Below are 17,625 nucleotides of genomic sequence, written 5' to 3'. Positions count from 1 at the left end.
CTCTGGGATCCTCAGTTTGAGAGGGACAAGGATCTACTGGGGAGGGTCTCTGAAGGTGATGAGGGGGACTTGAGCATCTCTGGGGTGATGGTGGAGCTGAGGCTGGAGAATAGCAGCCTGAGAGGGACCTCAATGCTCAGCAGCTTCTGAAGATTCATGAATGGGGCCAGACTCTTCCCAGGTCAAAGGGCAACTGGCACCCAGGAGGTTCCATCTGGAGAAACTTCTGGACTTTGAGGAGTCCAGAGCCCAGAGAGGTTGTGGGGGGTCTCCTTCCCTGGAGAGCTTCCAAACCCACCTGGATGTCATCCTGAGGTCTGGGTCACCCTGCTGGAGCAGGTGGGTTGGGCTGGATGATGCCCAGAGGTTTCTTTCCACCTCCACCATGCCAGGAGTTCAGGTTTGTGTGACTTTTGGAAATGGGAGATGGAGACTCACCAGTTTCTTGGGAAGCTTGGGGTCTTTGGTGACAGCTTCTGTGACAAAGGCCACAGCTGCAATGAACTGCTGGAAGCCAGCGGTGGGACTCAGGTCGTAGACAATGGGGGCGGCAGCAGCCATGGCCTCACGGAAGATCTTCACGCGGTCAATGTCCAGGTCGCTCTCCCCAGCTGAGATGGAGGCCAGCTCCACAAAGGCTGGGATCTCCGACTTGTCTGGGGCAGAAACCGAGGAAAAAAGGACAAAGATAAGACAAAAGTAGAGGAATTTCTCTGCTTGATGGGACCTTGGGTTGAGTGTGGGGATGGAGAAGGATGAAGTGGTCATCCTTCTCTCTGATGGCTTCCTCCCATCCTTCCAGCCCACCTTTTATGATGGTTTTAATCCAGGAGATAAACTCTTTCCTCATGCATTCCAGAAGTTCCTCCAAGAAGTCCAGGACTCGCTGGGGGATGCCACTCAAGCTTTGTTGAACGCTCATGAGGTCTTCGGTCATGTAGTCGAGTTGCTTCCTCTGGAATTCCTGCTCCTCCTGGACAACCAAACAGACAAAAGTCAATCTTGGGTCTGTTGGGAAGAAAACCATGGAACCATGGGATCATGGGGTGGATTGGAAGGGACCTTCAAAGGTCATCTAGTCCAACCCTCTGCAGTCAGAAGGAACATCTCCTAGTAGAGCAGGTTGCTCAGAGCTTCATCCAATGTGACCTGGATTGGTTCCAAGCTGGCCTTGAATGTGTCCAACCTGACCTGGAGGTTGGCGCCAGGTGAGGATTGATCTCTTCAAGGAACCAAGTGACTGGACAAGAGGAAATGGCCTACAGTTGCTCCAGGGGAGGTTTAGGTTGGACATGAGGAGAAATATCCTCACCCAAAGGGTTGTCAAGGCCTGGCCCAGGCTGACCAGGGAGATGGTGGAGTCTCCATCCCTGGTGACATCTAAAAGCCATGGAGATGTGGTGCTGAGGTGGTGACCTAGCAGTGGTGGGTCAATGGTTGGACTGGATGACCTTGTAGGTCTTCTCCAACCTTAGTGATTCCATGATTCCAAGAGGGCCACTCCAGAGCCCAAGATGTCTCCTACGTACATATCTCGTCAGGTCACTGAGAACCTGGAAGTCTCCCTCCAGCTGAAGCTTCTGCCGCAGAGCATCGATCACCTTGGCTGTGGTCACCACCTTGGAGAGGGTCAAGTAGTTCTCAATCCTCTCCACTGCCTCTGTGACCCAAGCAGCTTCTACACCCTTCTGCCCTTCACTCTCCTCCATGACCATAAACTCCTCCAGGAGCTGATCCTTCATGCCCAGCAGCTTCTCGAACTGGCTCTGCACCTCCCCAAGGGTGATGGAGAAGTCTCTGAGGGCCATGTAGGTCCTCTGGAAGTCGGTGATGGCTGGTTTATAGATCTTCTCCTGGACATCTTCTACAGAGAAGACTTGGTCTTCAGGGCTCGTGGCTTTGCCTTGCTCTGCTCTCATCTTCCACAGCCTGAGGAAGCATTGGCTCCTCTCCACCATGGGAAGCTTTTGCATCATCTGGCTGAACTTGGAGAGGACATGGGAGCCCATCTCGCTCCTACCATCGATGGAGAACCTCTGCACCGCCATCTGCTCCCCGAAACTTTCGCTGTCCCTGATGCTTTTCTCCACAGCACTTCTGTCCACTAAACAAAGTGGGAACAAGAAGGAGGAACCCATGGCATGAAGCCATCAGCAAAGACAAACCTTGAAGTCAAGAGGGTCCCACCCATGCTGAAAGCCTTTGCTTCAGGAGACATCTCCCCACTCCAGAAGCACAGAAGAAGCTCCATTAGCCCAACTGCTACCTTTGATGATGTCTTCAATGCCACGGCACAGGCGGAGGAATGAACATCTCTGCTGCTTCTGCTCCTCCAGCTGCTCAAACTCTCGTTGCCTGACCTCCAGCACTGTGGTCATTGATTTGTAGAAAGAGGAATCTGGAGAAAGAGAAAGACCAAGGAATGAAGAAGAAACCAAGAAAAAAATGAAGAAAGTTGATTCTTGGAGCAGACTTTAGAGGACCTGTCCCCAAAAAGCCACCCAAAAGATCCATAAAGGTCATTCTTGGAGGACTTGTCCTAAACCCACCAAAAAGATCCATAAAGTTCATTTCTGGAGCAGGGTTTGGAGGAGCAACCTGATCTAGTGGAGGATATCCCTGCTTACTGCAGTGGCTTGGACTAGATGCCCTCTGGAGGTCCCTTCCAACCCAAACCATTCCAGGATTGTATGAGTTGCCCTAAAAACCACTAAAAAGATCCATGAGGTTTCTTCTTGGAGCAGAGTTTGAAGGACTTGCCCTCACACCCACCCAAAAATATCCATAAAGTTCATGCTTGGAGGAGAATTTGGAGAAGATCCACCCAAACCCACTAAAAATATTGTTGAAGTTGCTTCTTGGAGGAGAAATTGGAGAACCTACCATCAAAACCACCCACTATGTCCTTCAAGTTCATCCTCACAGCAGAATTTGGAGCCCCTCCTGCCCTACAAAGCCACCCAGCTCTGAAAACCCACCAGAGATGGAAGGTCTGTCCTTACCACAGGTGCACACCAGGTCCCTAAAGGACTCCTTCTGCTTTAAGATCTCTCTGAGGATGCTGCAGGGAAGTTCCCCCAGGAGAAAAGAGTGTCCCACGAAGCTGGAGAGTGTGAACACCTGCGACAGGAGGAGCTTGGCGGCGTCACCGATCTGAACTCTGCACATCACTTCCCACTCGTCTGGAAAACAGACCAAGGTTGGGGAAGAAGAGCCAGGAGTGTCAGATGAGTGGTGGCTTTCTAGCTCAACCATCCCAAGTAGCATCTTGGAGAGCATCCAAATTTCCTTTGGGAAACTCAGGTATCTCCTCCTGCCTGAAACAAACCATGGAGACCACCTGGGAAAGCAGGGAAATGACCTAGGACCAAGGAGACCACGTAAGAAACCATGGGGACCATCTAGGAAAGCACAGGGACCAGCCAGGAGATTTTGGAGACCACCTAGGAAAATATGGAGACCAACTAGGAAGCCATGAAGAGCAGCTGGAACATCATGGGCACCACCAAAGAAGGCATCGAGACCACCAAAGAAAGCATGGAGACCATGAGGTGAAACCAAGATGTTCGCCACCCTTGCAATGAAACCAAGATGTTCTCCATCCAAACCAAGATGTTCTCCATCCCTGCAATGAAACTTCCTTTTCCTACCATTTTGGACCAAGAAGAGAATTGTTTTCCCCCTCTCAACTCATGTGCCCAAAAAAACAGAAGGTCCCTGTGCCCAGACCAAGAGCTTCTCCAAGAAGAGCACCCAGAGGACACTCACGGACAGCAGAGATGAGGTCACAGACCCTGATGCTGAGCAGATTTGCAAGGACAGGGCCGGTGGTGTCATCAAAGCTGTCCACACTCCTCAGCTTCTTCACCTCCCAACACATCTTCTCCACCAGGACAGAGAGTACTGAGACTGCCTTTGGTTTCTGGGTCTTGAAGAAGGTGGAGATGAAGGTTTTGAGCAGGGCTTCCTGGAAAGAGGAGAAGTGAGGCCCCTCTGGGGGCTTTGTTGGCTCCTGGCTCCTACAAGAAGACCTTTCCCACTTCTCCTAACTCATCCCCTATTGGGACAGGTTGGTTAAGTGAGATCTCGAAGCCTCCAGCAGCCCAAGGGTTGGTGGTGGGTTTCCTACCTCAGATTTGTCAAGGTCTCTGATCCACTGGATGATGTGGCTGGTGAAGCACTGCTCCAGCTCTGTGTCATGATGGTCCTCCTCCTTCAGGAAAGCTTGGTAGAACTCTACCAGGTGCCTCTCAGGGACCTACAGCAAATGGCAGCTGCTTTCTGGGTCCTCACCAACTTCCTTGAGTTCCACCACCACTACCAAAATGGTGACTGGGGCAAAAGCCAGCACGGCAAAGACCAGGAGCATCATCTCCCACCACCTGCAGGGTCTCCAGGACTCACCTTCTGCAGCCAGCTCTCAAACATCTTCAGGATAAAGACCTTCCAATCCCTGGTCCACTCCGTGGAGAGAATCTTCAGCGCAAGCAGCTGCTGCCATTGCTGTGGAGGAATAGTCCAACCCTGAGCTGACCTTAAGGCACACCAAGGGTTGGTGGCTAGAGTTGGACTCTGGGTCTCCTCACTCACATCAATGTTGTTCAGGAAGGCTTTCTTCTCCGTGGGCATCTTCTGGAAGGACTTCTCAAGCCATGGCTTGGTGACGCAGGACAGCTGGGAGAAGCTTTCTCCTCTGTTCTGCTCCTGGAACTTCTGGAGAAACACCAGAAACACCCAGTCCCCAAATGGTGGGGTTGGAAGGGACCTCTGGAGACCATCTGCTCCAGCTCTACCTGCTCCAGCAGGGTCACCCAGACCTCAGGGTCTCAGGTGGGTTTGGAAGCTGTCCACAGAAGGAGACCCCAGAACCTCTCTGGGCTCCTCAAACTCTAGAAGTGGAACCTCCTGGGTTCCATTTTCTGCCCATTGCTCCTTCTCCTGGCCCTGGCCATCACTGGCTACATCCTCTTGGACCTTCAGATGTTGCTGAGCATTAAGAAGGTCCTTCTCAGGCTGCTCTTCTCTAGCCTCAGCCCCACCAGGGATGCTCCAATCCCCTCATCACCTTCAGGGACCCTCCCCAGCAGCTCCTTGTCCCTCTTGAACTGAGGAGCCCAGAACTGGTCCCACGTCTCCAGCTGTGTTCTCACCAGGGCAGAGCAGAGGGGCAGGAGAACCTCCTTGGCCCTGACCTGTTGGCCACACTCTTCTTCATGCCCCCCAGCAGACCATTGGCCTTCTTGGCCATGAGGACACCTTGCTGGCTCATGGTCAGCTTGGTGTCCACCAGCTGCTTCACCATGGTGCTGCTTCCCTGCAGGTCAACTCCAAACCTCTAGCAGTCCATGGGGTGGTTCCTCTCCATGTGCAGGACCCTCCACTTATCCTGCTTGAACCTCTTGAGGTTCCTCTCCACCCAACCCTCCAGCCTGCCCAAGGTCTCTGAGATGAGGTCATAGAGGAGGAAAGTCTCCAGGTCTTGCTGAAGAGCAGTAGGACCTTCTGGTGGACCAACCACTCCTCCCAGTTGTGGATCAGCAGCAAACTGGCCAAGGCTCCACCCTGTCCCTTCCTCAGGGTTGTTGCTGAAGATGTCGACCAGGTCTGGCCCCAGTCCTGACCCCTAAAGATTATCACAAGCTCCAGGCCTCCAGCTAGATCCTGTCCCACTGGTCACAACCCTCTCAGCTCTGTCCTTCAGCCACTTCTCTCGCCACCTCATGTCCACTCCTCTGACCACCATTCCTAAAGCTTTCCCAGCAGGACCTTATGGGACCAAGGCAGACAAGAGTGACCCAGAAGCTCTTGGCTCTCCTCAGCTACAAGCAGGAGATGACAGAAGCCACCAAGCTCATTCTCACCTTACTGGCTGGCAGGATGTCCTCTTGGCCATTAAATAGCTCAAGCATCTTCAGCATGGTCTTGATGGTGTTGAAGGGCCTCTGGTCCTTCAAGAATCGTATCAGCAAGACATGGATCAAGTTCAGACAGTGCAAGATCTCATCCTCCATCGTGGGACTCAGTGGTGGCTTTGGAGACCTTGATGGGCACCTGTGGACACAAAGAAGGATTCGTCAACTTCTTGTGGTTCCTTTTACAGTTGCCACCTGACCACAGCTGCTGTCTGCAGCTGGGAGATGTGGGCAAGTCTGCAGGACCTTGTGGCTCTCCATGCTCTCCAGCCATGGTGGGGTTAAAGACATCCCAAGAGGCAAACCAGGGCAGCCACCTTTTTCCTGCTCCACCCACCCCTTCCCAGACCCTTCATGGAGCTGTCTCCTCTCAAGAAGCTCCAACTCACAAGCTCTTCAGCCAGGTGTCCATCCTGGAGACAATGTTCTCCAAAGCCAGGTTCAAATGCTCCTCCTGCAAAAGAGGAGAGAAAGATGGTGAGAGCCTTCTGCTCCTACAGCAGAGGAGCTTCCATGCTTGTAATCTTCTGGCACATTCAAGAGATGTCCACTTGTTTGGTCCCAGCATTCAGCTCTGACCCCAGGTTTCTACCATGACATCCTTCAGCCCTGCTGAACATCTCTGAAGGAACCAAATCCTTGTCTTGATGCATGGTTAAATAGCCCCACCACACCCCGCAGAGCAGAAGACCTTCCACCAACCAGCTGTTCTTACAGGCACTTGCAAGGAGTTTGCTTTGCTGTCTATGATGTGTGTGTGCAAGGTCTCCAGGAGGAGTTTGAGTGGAAGGAGAGTGCCAGGCAAAGCACCCTTGGAAAGATTCTTCATCTTGACCATCAGCAGCACCTTCTCAGCCAGTGGAGGGCATCTTTCAATCAAGGTCTTGTGAGCAACTATCATCTTCTGGATTTTTCTAGGAGAACAGGTCAAGAACACCAGGTAGACTTTGGAGGACAAAGAGGGATATGTTGGTGGTGTTTGAGATAGCAGCACAAGTGACAGACACAGTGGTGACCTACAGACAGGGTGGCTGAGGGCTGGAAGGAGGAGGTCAGGTTGGACAAGGCTTTGAGGAATATGATGTAGCAGAAGATCACAGAATGGGTTGGGTTGAGGAGAATTAGGTTGGGATAGGTTGAGTTAGGTTGAGTTTACTTGGGAGAAACCTTCAAAGATCATCTCGTCCAGACCCCTGCCATGGACAGGGACACCTTCCCCATTGTTTGTGGTGGGCAGGCTGGACAGGGCTTTGATATGACCTAGTGGAAGATCACAGAATGGATTGGATTGGGTTGGGCTGAGTTGGGTTGAGTTGGGTTGGGTTTGGGTTGAGTTGGCTTCAGTTGAGTTGAGTTGGGGTTGTGGTTGGGTTGTGCTGGGTTTGGCTTGGCTGGAGTTGAGTTGGGTTGAATTGAGTTGAGTTGGGTTGGGGTTGGCTGCATTGGATTGGGCTGGGTTGAGTTAGATTGGTTTGAAAGTGGCCTTCAAAGACCATCTTGTCCAACCCCTAGGGCAGGGGACATGCCAAGGAGAAGGGGCTTGGGAAGCCACCAAGAAGAAGAATGAAGAGTTGATGACCCTGATCCTACTCCAGGCTTTCAGACCCACCTTTGCTTCTCTTTGTCTTGCCTGAGGTAGATGAAGACTTGTTGTGGAAGGTCTCTTAGGGGAAGGGGGTCCTCTCTTGTCTCCTCCTTCATGGCATAGAGCAGTGGGACCAACCAGATCCACAAGGTGCCCTGAGTGGTGCTGTGACACATCTTCCTCAGAGCTGGAAAGTACTTGCTGAAAAAAGAAAGGTGCAGAGAAGTCCAACCAACCTCTGGGATGCTGGTGGGACACATGTCCCAAGATGGGATGGAGTCTTCTCCAAGAGTTCACAGCAGGGTTCATCCTGCCTGGAAAGAGCTTGGATAGACTCCTCCATGGGCCAGCCAGTATCAGAGGTGTTGGATGTTCTTGGAGGTGCCCAGAAAACTCAAGATGGAGTCACCAGGTTGGAAACCACCACCTTGGAGTTAGGAAGCTTGGAGGACCCTTGGGACAGCACATAGCACCCAAAGTGCTGTGTGGGGACAACCAAGCTGAGGCCTGGACCTCTAATGGTGGTGTTGCTCCAGGAGAGAAGGTGGAGGCCAGCGGGATGAGGGTCACCAAGATCAAGTGCTGGGTCTTGCACTTGGGTCACACCAGCTCCCCATGCATGGGGCAGACTGGCTGGAAAGTATCTGGCATGAAGGACCTTGGCTTGCACCAGCCACAGTGTGGTCAGAGGGCCAGAACTGTCCACCTGCACTGGGCATTGGTGAGGCCACACCTTGAGTACTGGGTTCAGTTTTGGGCCTGGTTGGATGAGGCCTTCAGCAACCTGATCTGGTGGGAGGTGGCCATGGCCATGGCAGAGGCTTGGCACTGGATGGTCTTTAAGGTCCTTTCTAACCCAAACCATTCTGTGAATCTATGAAAGTTCTAGAGAACTTCTGAGGAGAAGCTGAGAGACCTGGGGTTGTTTGGGCTGGAGAAAAGGTGGCTGGGGGGAGACCTTCTGGCTTTCTACCTCTCCTAGAAAGGAGGCTGGAGCTGGGGAGTCAAAGTCTTCTCCCATATGATGGGACAACAGGAAATGGCCTCAAGTAGCCTCAGCAGAGGTTTAGGTTGGACATCAGGAGAAACGTCCTCACCCAAAGGGTTGGCAAGGCCAGGCCCAGGCTCCCCAGGGCAGTGGTGGAGTCCCCATCCCCAGAGAGCTTTCAAACCCATGGTGATATGGTGCTGAGGGCCATAGTTTGACCAGGGAGCACTGGGTCAGTGGTTGGACTGGATGGCTTTGGAGGACTTCTCCAGCACAATCCATTCCACACCAGCTCTAAGTTACCTTTTTTCTCTCAGTTCCTTATATTTGTCCTCAGTAAAGCTGAGGGCCTGGAGGTCATCTTCAGCCTCAGTGATGGAGGCTGGTGAGAGGCTAATCTCAAAGCCAATGGAGATGTGGAAGGCAAACAGGATCTTGAGAAGTTCTTGCTCCTTCCACCTGGGACACCTGATGAACCCTTGTAGGAAGTTCCTGATACTGTTCTTCACCTAGAGGAGAAGGAGGAGGAGGAGAGGACATTTCACCAGGTTGGCCAAGAAGGAGCTTGTTGGCTTGAGCTTGACCATCAAGATCAACCTCCAGACCAACAGCTGAGTTTGGACTCATCCAGCCAGCCTGGTGGGAGAAGCTGTTGAGTCCTGGCGCCTTGCGGCCATCCAGCAAGGTCCTACATGGCTTCATCTCTTCAATGTCCAAGTCATCCCCAAAACCATGGAATGCTTTTGATGGGAGAAGGTCTTTGAGGTCATTGAGGCCAAGAGTTGACCCAGCACTGCCAGGTGACCACCAAGACCCCAGCAACTCTAGGCCAGTGTGACCGTTTGAGGCTCTCCCCTTAAGAAAGGGAATATGGTGGTCAGATGTTTGTAAACGAAAAGAAGGATCTAAACTAATTTCATCGGTAGATTGGGAGGAAGCACCTTCTGAACTGGGAGTGCAGCAGAGTTTCCTGGGAATTCCTGCACTTTTGCAGTCAGTCTTTCTTCCGCTCCTTCGGCAGCAGCAGCTGTTTCTGGGCTTTCGGCCAAGGCTTGACCTTGAAACTCATAAGCTGCAAGGCCTGTATTAACTGCTTTCCAATTAACACATAACTGCTTCTAACTTTTTTTTCTCTTCTTTCTCTTTCTAACCCCTCTCTGGGGAAAGGGGGAGAGAAGGGGGAGCAGAGGTGGGGAACCCCCTCAGCAGAGGGGGGAACTCTCATTTCTGTGCTACTTTATTGTATATTTTTGTATATATTGTAAATATTGTAAATTCTGTAAATTCCCCTGCATATCCTGTATTGCTTTTGTAAATATACAGCACCCATTGCTTTGCTAATTCAGCTGTGAGTTTCTTTTCCTTTCCCTTCAATTTTCTTTCCCCTTACTTTACAGGGGGGAGGGAGGAGGCTTTTTGGCCTTACCCTTCCAACCCTACGACAGCCAGTCACTTGAGAGCAGTCTGGAGGAGAACTTGGAGGGGTCAGCTGATAACAACCTGGTCCTGCAGGTGGTGTCCCTGAGAGTTGGAACTGGATGATCTTCAAGGTCCCTTCCAACCCAGCCCATTCTGTGAATCTATGAAACCAGGTCCCTCAGCACCACATCTCCACAGCTTTGAAAACCCTCCAGGAGAGGTTTCCACCGCTGCCTTGGGCAGCCTGCACAGCCTTTTGGGTAAGAACATTTCTTCTCATGTGTAACCTAAACCTCTCCTTGATGCACTGAATTTAGGGAGCAATGCTTAGCTGATAGAAGGAAATGTTTTAGCCGTTGTAGGCCACAGACCTTGGGAAAAACTGCAACTATGTAGAGAGAAAAAAGCCTTTAGCTAATTACTGACGGCCATTGTGACTCAGGAAGCCCCACAACTACCTGAGAATTAGAGCTGGTAAACATTGCAAGAGAGTCTTTTGTTTTCTCTCTGAACTTAGATAAGAGATGCTTTATCATTTGCCTTTTGTCTAACACCTGCCTGGGCCTTGCCCGGCGATGTGTGTGCCCTGGTCTTTTCTCAGCAGCCAATCACAAATCTGTAACTGTCGGATGGACATATTTGATTGCCAATCACGAGTTACTTTTGATTATGTTAGCCTATATAAAGAACAGACTTTGTACAATAAAGTAGACACTTTGCTTGCATCAAGCTTTGTCTCCATCTCTCAATCGCGGTATCTCCTGAGGCAACCTGAGGACATTTCCTCTTGTCCCATCACTTGGGAGAAGGCTTTGACCCCCACCTAGCTCCAGCCTCCTTTCTAGGAGAGGTGGAAAGCCAGAAGGTCTCCCCTCAGCCACCTTTTCTCCAGCCCAGACAAGCCCAGGTCCCTGAGCTGCTCCTCAGAAGTTCTCTAGAATCACCATTTCCTCCTCTGCCTCCTCCTCCTCCTCACCCTTCTTTGGACACCCTCCACCATCTCAATGTCCTTCCTGGAGTGCAGGACCTCCCCTAGGCACCTCTCCAAGGGTTTTGGTGGCATCTCACCTCCTCCATGCTGTGGTTGAACTCAGTTTTTTCTCCTCTGTCCATGTCCCAGAGACAGATCCTGGTGCTGGCCCTGAAGCCCTCAAGTCTCCTCTCCATCTCTTCAAGGGAGCTCCAGGAGATGGGGCGAGCCAAGAACTCACGCTCCAGATGCTCCATCTGGGCCTTGTAACTTGAGACCTTAGAAGGCAACAAGGTCTCAAGGAAGGTGAAGCTGCTGCTGGCGAAGCTGCACTCAATGTGCTCAAAGAAGGTCCAGGTTCCTGGGGCCAAAAAAGGGAATTTAGGGACAAAGTGGAGACACCACCACTGGAGAACCTCAGAATAAACCAGGGTTGAACATGGATCAGCCTCCCACTAGCAGTGATGGTCCACTCTGGTCCAACATCTTCATCAGTGACCTGGAAGATGGGCTGAGTGGACTCTGGGCCAGTTTGTTGATGACATCAAACTGGGAGGAGTGGTTGGTCCACCAGAAGGTCCTACTGCTCTTCAACAAGACCTGGAGACTTTCCTCCTCTATGACCTCATCTCAGAGACCTTGGGCAGGCTGGAGGGTTGGGTGGAGAGGAACCTCAAGAGGTTCAAGCAGGATAAGTGGAGGGTCCTGCACATGGAGAGGAACCACCCCATGGACTGGTAGAGGTTTAGAGTTGACCTGCAGGGAAGCAGCTCCATGGAGAAGCAGCTGGTGGACACCAAGCTGACCATGAGCCAGCAAGGTGTCCTCATGGCCAAGAAGGCCAATGGTCTGCTGGGGGGCATGAAGAAGAGTGTGGCCAACAGGTCAGGGCCAAGGAGGTTCTCCTGCCCCTCTGCTCTGCCCTGGTGAGAACACAGCTGGAGACGTGGGACCAGTTCTGGGCTCCTCAGTTCAAGAGGGACAAGGAGCTGCTGGGGAGGGTCCCTGAAGGTGATGAGGGGATTGGAGCATCCCTGGTGGGGCTGAGGCTAGAGAAGAGCAGCCTGAGAAGGACCTTCTCAATGCTCAGCAACATCTGAAGGTCCAAGAGGATGTAGCCAGTGATGGCCAGGGCCAGGAGAAGGAGCAATGGGCAGAAAATGGAACCCAGGAGGTTCCACTTCTAGAGTTTGAGGAGCCCAGAGAGGTTCTGGGGTCTCCTTCTGTGGACAGCTTCCAAACCCACCTGAGACCCTGAGGTCTGGGTGACCCTGCTGGAGCAGGTAGAGCTGGAGCAGATGGTCTCCAGAGGTCCCTTCCAACCCTACCAGTGGGTGATCACCACCAGCCCTGGTCACAGTGTTGAGGTCACCACCAGGCCTTACCATCTGCTTTGATCTCCTCTGGGGGTACTGCCATGACACGATAGAAAGGACCTCTCCTGCCTTTGAGGCTCTCCTGAGGGTTCAGGTTGTCTCCAGAAAGTTCCTCCAGTTGGCAGCTTCTCTCCTGGCCGTGGAGGTCCCTGAGGTTGACGATGGCATATCTGTAGAGGATGGGAGGTCCTTGCAGCTCGGCCAAGGGGATCGTGGTGCTGCCCAGCATCACTTTGTCACTGGAAGGAAAGAAGAAGCTTTGTGGAGGCTGACCCCCAAAGTCAACCTTCAGTCCAAGTCTCAAGGTGTGCTTCATCCAACAAGACATTGCTGGCCCTCAAAACCTCATGGAGATGATCTCCAGCTATGCCAAACAACCAGAGGGACTAACAAAACCACCACCCTTGGCTCATCACTTGGAAGAGCCACCACCATGCTCTCCAACTCCTCCAGGACATCTCCCTTTGGAGGTTCACCTCTAGGAGGACCTCCAATAGAGGTTCCTCAGCCCAAAGCTGAAGATCCCCAAGGAGAGCCCCAACAGCAACATCCCACCAGGGTTGGGGTTACCTTTTCTCCTTCATCTTGGCAATCTCCTGGCAGGACCCAGGTCCCTTGTAGATGACAACACAGATCTCACAGCCAGCCTCCAGGCTGGGAGCTTTTGAGAGGACAGCCACAAACTCCAGGGTCATGGTGGCTTGGGCTGGGTGACGTCCACCAAAGACGTAGGGGTTGGACTGGCAGCTGTTGGAAGAAGAGGTGGTGAGTCCCCATTGTGTCCTTCTGCCACCAACCCCACCAGCAGCTGCCCCCCCACTCACAGCCATTCCAGGGGAGTCCTGGCCGCGGTTGCCACCAGCTGTGTGTCACTTGGCACCCTGTGGAAGACCTCTTGGTTGCTCTGAGGTGTTTGGAGAAGACCTCAGAGCCAGCAGCCACCAATCAGCGGTGGAGAGAAGATGGGGAAGGACCTCCTGGAGGTCTCAGCACCAGCCAAGGGTGGGAGGTGGGGGAAGAAGAGACCTAATGACGTCCAAGGTGATTCTCCTCCCACCACAGCCACTTCCCCCAGGGAGCTGCTGGAGCTCCAGCCCTCCAGGTCCAGCCCCAAAAGCCTCCAGAGATGACCTCCCACCATGCAACCAACCTGGTGGAAGGTCCTGGGCCTCCTCTGCCATGGTCATCTGCAAGCAAGGAGAAAGTTTGGGTCAGTGCTCCAGAGAAGGTGGCAAACCAAGGTAGAAATGGAGGCCACCATGAGGAGGGAGGTTCCTCGCAGCTTGGCCATGGTCTTCTTGGGAGAAGAACCTCAACCCCCACCAAGACTGAGGCCTACAGTGTCCTCCCAGGCTCCAGCAGTGCTCTGGGGACAGGGATGGGGAGGCCAGGCCAGCTGGTGGCAGGGTCTGTTGTGTCTTCTTCTCCCTGGGCAGGTCCCAGGGGAAGCGCAGGAGGCTTCTGAGTATGGTCTCACCAAGAGCTTCCACCACCCAACCAGCTCCGGTCACTCAACAGGACTCATGGGCAGAGGAGACCAAGGAAAAGCCCTCACAGGTACCTGCATGGGTGAGGTTCTCCTGGCTGGTCATCTCCATCCTCCAGAAGTGACCTTGGGCCTTCTCCTGGAGAAAGGGAAGGTGGCAAGAGATGAAGGTCAGAAGGTGAGAGGACCAGGGAGACAAAGGGGTGGGCAAAGTTCTTCTTCTGCCCCTTACCACCCATAGAACAGAGAGCTTCAGACTCCAGCCCAACAACATTCACCTGCCATGGAAACCTCAACCCTTGGCCTCCAAGAGCTTGGGCCATGAACCTCAAGCAGTGGTGTACTCACCAAAGTCCTCTGAGGCTTCTGCTCCCAGGTGGCCAAAGGTCCTGCTGGGTGGACACCAGTGTCCAGCTCACTGTCAGTCACCGGGGTGCAGCCCAGGGGCTCTCATGGAGCTGGACCTGAGCTTGTGGGGGAACAGCAGGAGGCTGAGAAGGAGAACAGAAGGACCAGGAATCACCAGATCCTCTGGAGAACCTTTGGAGCCACCCCAGAGCTTCTAGAGAACATCTGGAGCCACCTCAGAGCTTCTGGAGACCCTTTGGAGCCACCTCCAAAGGGCTTTGATGTGGCCAGGGGGAGGAGGAGGAGCTCCCAGTACAGCCCCAGTGCTCCCAGTTCTACTCTCTGGGTCCTCCCAGTGCCAGTCCACTGCTGTTCCACTCCCTGGTTACTCCAGTATTCCCAGTATGGCCCCAGTGCTCCCAGTATGACTCTCATGGTCCTCCCAGTGCTCCCACTACTGCCCAGTGTTCCAAATGCCACTCTCTTTGTCTGTCCAGTGCTCCCAGTGCCACTCCAGTGCCCCCAGTATCATCCTCAGTCTCCACCTCTTGCTCCCAGCATGGCCTCAGTGATTCCAGTATGACTGTCTAGGTCCTCCCAATACTCCTAGTGCCACCCCAGTGCTCCCAGTATGACTCTCTGGGTATTCCCAGTGCCACTCCAGTACTTCCAGTGCCACTCTTCGGCTCCTCCCAGTAATACTCCAGTGCTCCCAGTAGCTATTCTTCCACCCAGTACCACCAGTGCCATCCCAGTGCTCTCAGTAGCACTACAAGGACCTACCCAGTGCTCCCAGTATGACTCTGGGTTCTCCCAGTATGACTCTGGGTTGTCCCAGTCCTCCCAGTATTGCCCCAGTGCTCCCAGTGCTGCTTTCTGCATCTTCCCAGTGCTCCCAGTCTAATGCTCCCAGTTCCACTCTCTTGCCACTCCCAGTACCCCCAGCATTGCTCCCACGAGGACTCTCTAGGTCCACCCAGTGCTCCCAGTGCCAGCCCAGTGCTGCCCCAGTGGTTGCACTGGGGGAGGCTCCCTGGCTCCCCCAGGAGCATTTTGGGGCTCAAAGCACCAATCTGGGGACATCCTGGGCTCAAACCATCCTGCTGGCCAAGTTGCAGAGCTGTGGATTTGCTGGGTGGATGTTCAGTGGATAAGGGATGGGCTGGGTGGTTGCATCCAGAGGGTGCTGCTCAAGGGCTTGAAGTGCAGCTGGAGAGCAGTGCCAAGGCTGCCCCTCAGGGGTCCATGCTGGGACCTGTGCTGCTTGATAGCTTCATCAGTGCTATAGGCAGTGGGATCGAGGCACCAGCAGCAGTGTGCAGGTGGCACCAAGCTCAGTGGTGCTGTCCATGTGCCAGAGGGACAGGAGGGCATCCAGAGGGACCTGGGCAAGCTGGAGAGGTGGTGCCCAGGTGAACCTCCTGAGGTTCAACAAGAACAAGTGCAGGTCCTGCACCGGGGCTGGAACAATCCTCACTGTCAGTACAGGCTGGGGGAGGAGGTGATGGAAAGCAGCCCTGAGGAGAAGGACTTGGGGGTGCTGGTGAGGGAGAAACTGGACAGGAGCAGGCAGTGTGAGACTGCAGCGCAGAAGGCAAAGGGCAGCCTGGGCTGCATCCAAAGCAGCATTGCCAGAGAGCCAGAGAGGTGATTCTGACACTTGGTGTCTCTGAGGTCTCTGGTGAGACCTCACCTGGAGCACTGTGTCCAGCTCTGGAGACCTCAACACAGGAGGGACATGGACCTGGTGGAGAGGGTCCAGAGGAGGCCACAAAAATGCTCAGGGGGTTGGAGCAGCTCTGCTATGAGGACAGGCTGGGGGAGCTGGGGGTGTTCATCCTGGAGAGGAGAAGCCTCCAGGGACACCTGGCAGTGACCTTCCAGCACCTGAAGCAGCTACAGGGAGGCTGCAGAGGGACTGCTCCCAAAGGCCTGCAGGGACAGGACCTGGGGCAATGGCTTCAAACCAGAGCAGATTGAGACTGGATGTGAGGAACAAGTTCTGCAGCAGGAGGCTGCTGGAACACTGCAACAGGCTGCCCAGGGAGGGGCTTGGGGCCACCCCTGGGGATATCCAAGGGGAGGCTGCACAGGGCCCTGGGCAGCCTGCTCCAGCTGAGGATGTCCCTGCTGCCTGCAGGGCTTGGACTGGGTGACCTTTGGAGCTCCCTCCTGGCACACAGCATTCTATGATTCTGTGATTCAGGAACATTTTGGGGCTCAAAAATACAAATTAAGGAGACTTTGGGATATTTTTGGCTAAAAAAACCCTTCTTGAGGTACAGTTGGGGCTCAAAATAACAAAGTCAGAGACATTTGGGGCTTAAAAAAAAAAGGATTAGGAAAATCTTGGGCTCATACCCAGCAATCTGGGGACATTTTCTGCTCCATTTTGTGGGACCAGTTCAGCTGCACTCAGGGACCAGTTTGTCCCCTCCCCCCCACCCCCCCCCACCCCCCCCACCCCACCCTGTTGAGCACTTCTGGGAAAAGTGATTGGAAAGTGAAAGTCAAAGGGATGGGGGGAGGGGGAGGGGACAATGTCCAGGCATGGCCCAGATAACAGCCTGGGAGCACTGGGGGGGCACTGGGGTTAATGGGGAGGCTGGGGCTTAAAACCACCAATTTAGGAACATTTTTGGGCTGAATACCAGCAGTTTAGGGACATTTTAGGCTCAAAACCACCAATTAAGGGAACTTCATGGCAACCTCTCCCCCCCCCCCCCTACATTCAGAAACCTTTGGGACTCTGAAATTCCTCTTTAGGGACTTTTGGGGACAGAAACCTCAGTTTAGGGACATTTTGTACACAAAACCCACAATGTGTGGATGATTTGTGCTTAGAGATCCCAAGCAGAGACTCAAAGCCAGTTCAGTCCTGTTTGGACTGGTTAAGGCACCCTCATACCCAGTACAACCTCCTTTAGCCCAGCTCAATCCCCCTCCACCCCAGTTCAGTCCCAGTTAGCCCAGCTCAATCCCCCTCCATCCCAGTTCAGTCCCAGTTAGCCCAGCTCAATCTCCTCATCCCAGTTCAGTCCCAGTTAGCCCAGCTCAATCCCCCTCCACCCCACTTCAGTCTCACTTTGTCCCCTGGTGCCACTCACCTCAGGGCCTCCAGCTGGGGATGGACCTCGGGCTGTCCCCACTGCCTCTTCCCAGTCCAGCTCCAGTTCAGCTCAGCCAGGGACCAGTTCAGCTGCACTCAAGGACCAGTTTGCTCAGTCCCCTCCCTTCCCCCCGCCCCCCGCCACTTCCTTCCCCTTTTTCGAGCATTTCTCAGAAGAACGATTGGAAAAGGAAAGTGAAAGTGATGGGGGAGGGGGGGGCAAAGTCTGGGCATCACCCAAGAAAGGGACTGGGAGCACTGGGGTGGCACTGGGAGTGCTGAAGGGAGCCAAGAAGAGGTCTGGCAGCTCGGGGTGGGGGGGGTGGGGGTGTAGGGGGGAGGGGGTAGTGGGGGCAGGGAGCTGGGAGTGCTGGAAAGAGCAGTGAGTCTTAATGGGAGCACTGGGATGGCACTGGGAGTAGTGGGGACATT

General features: G+C 53.6%; 1 protein-coding gene across 1 annotated transcript in view; it reads right to left on the bottom strand.

Annotated features, from left to right (window-relative positions):
- LOC137458239 (E3 ubiquitin-protein ligase rnf213-alpha-like) overlaps positions 1-17,278 on the bottom strand; it is a 70,640-nt gene extending 53,362 nt beyond the window's left edge. The window contains exons 1-22 of the mRNA XM_068169876.1: positions 17,192-17,278; positions 14,085-14,227; positions 13,812-13,875; positions 13,401-13,437; positions 13,075-13,131; positions 12,821-12,997; positions 12,260-12,489; positions 10,973-11,235; positions 8,789-8,994; positions 7,522-7,698; positions 6,628-6,826; positions 6,302-6,366; positions 5,862-6,051; positions 4,591-4,713; positions 4,405-4,503; positions 4,130-4,258; positions 3,769-3,967; positions 3,003-3,182; positions 2,267-2,398; positions 1,530-2,104; positions 808-973; positions 439-656 (exon numbers count right to left, since the gene is read on the bottom strand). Coding sequence (XP_068025977.1) covers positions 439-656; positions 808-973; positions 1,530-2,104; positions 2,267-2,398; positions 3,003-3,182; positions 3,769-3,967; positions 4,130-4,258; positions 4,405-4,503; positions 4,591-4,713; positions 5,862-6,051; positions 6,302-6,366; positions 6,628-6,826; positions 7,522-7,698; positions 8,789-8,994; positions 10,973-11,235; positions 12,260-12,489; positions 12,821-12,997; positions 13,075-13,131; positions 13,401-13,437; positions 13,812-13,848 — 3,459 coding nt within the window. The 5' untranslated portion in view covers positions 13,849-13,875; positions 14,085-14,227; positions 17,192-17,278. The remainder of the gene's footprint in view (positions 1-438; positions 657-807; positions 974-1,529; positions 2,105-2,266; positions 2,399-3,002; positions 3,183-3,768; positions 3,968-4,129; positions 4,259-4,404; positions 4,504-4,590; positions 4,714-5,861; positions 6,052-6,301; positions 6,367-6,627; positions 6,827-7,521; positions 7,699-8,788; positions 8,995-10,972; positions 11,236-12,259; positions 12,490-12,820; positions 12,998-13,074; positions 13,132-13,400; positions 13,438-13,811; positions 13,876-14,084; positions 14,228-17,191) is intronic.
- Positions 17,279-17,625: the final 347 nt, after the last annotated feature.

Source organism: Melanerpes formicivorus, unplaced genomic scaffold, assembly GCF_026170545.1.
Source record: "Melanerpes formicivorus ecotype bairdi unplaced genomic scaffold, bMelFor1.0.p_v2 SCAF_234, whole genome shotgun sequence".
In the NCBI taxonomy this organism is placed as follows: domain Eukaryota; kingdom Metazoa; phylum Chordata; class Aves; order Piciformes; family Picidae; genus Melanerpes; species Melanerpes formicivorus.
The sequence above is the reverse complement of the archived record's forward strand: the minus strand, read 5'-3'. Positions and strand labels throughout refer to the sequence as shown.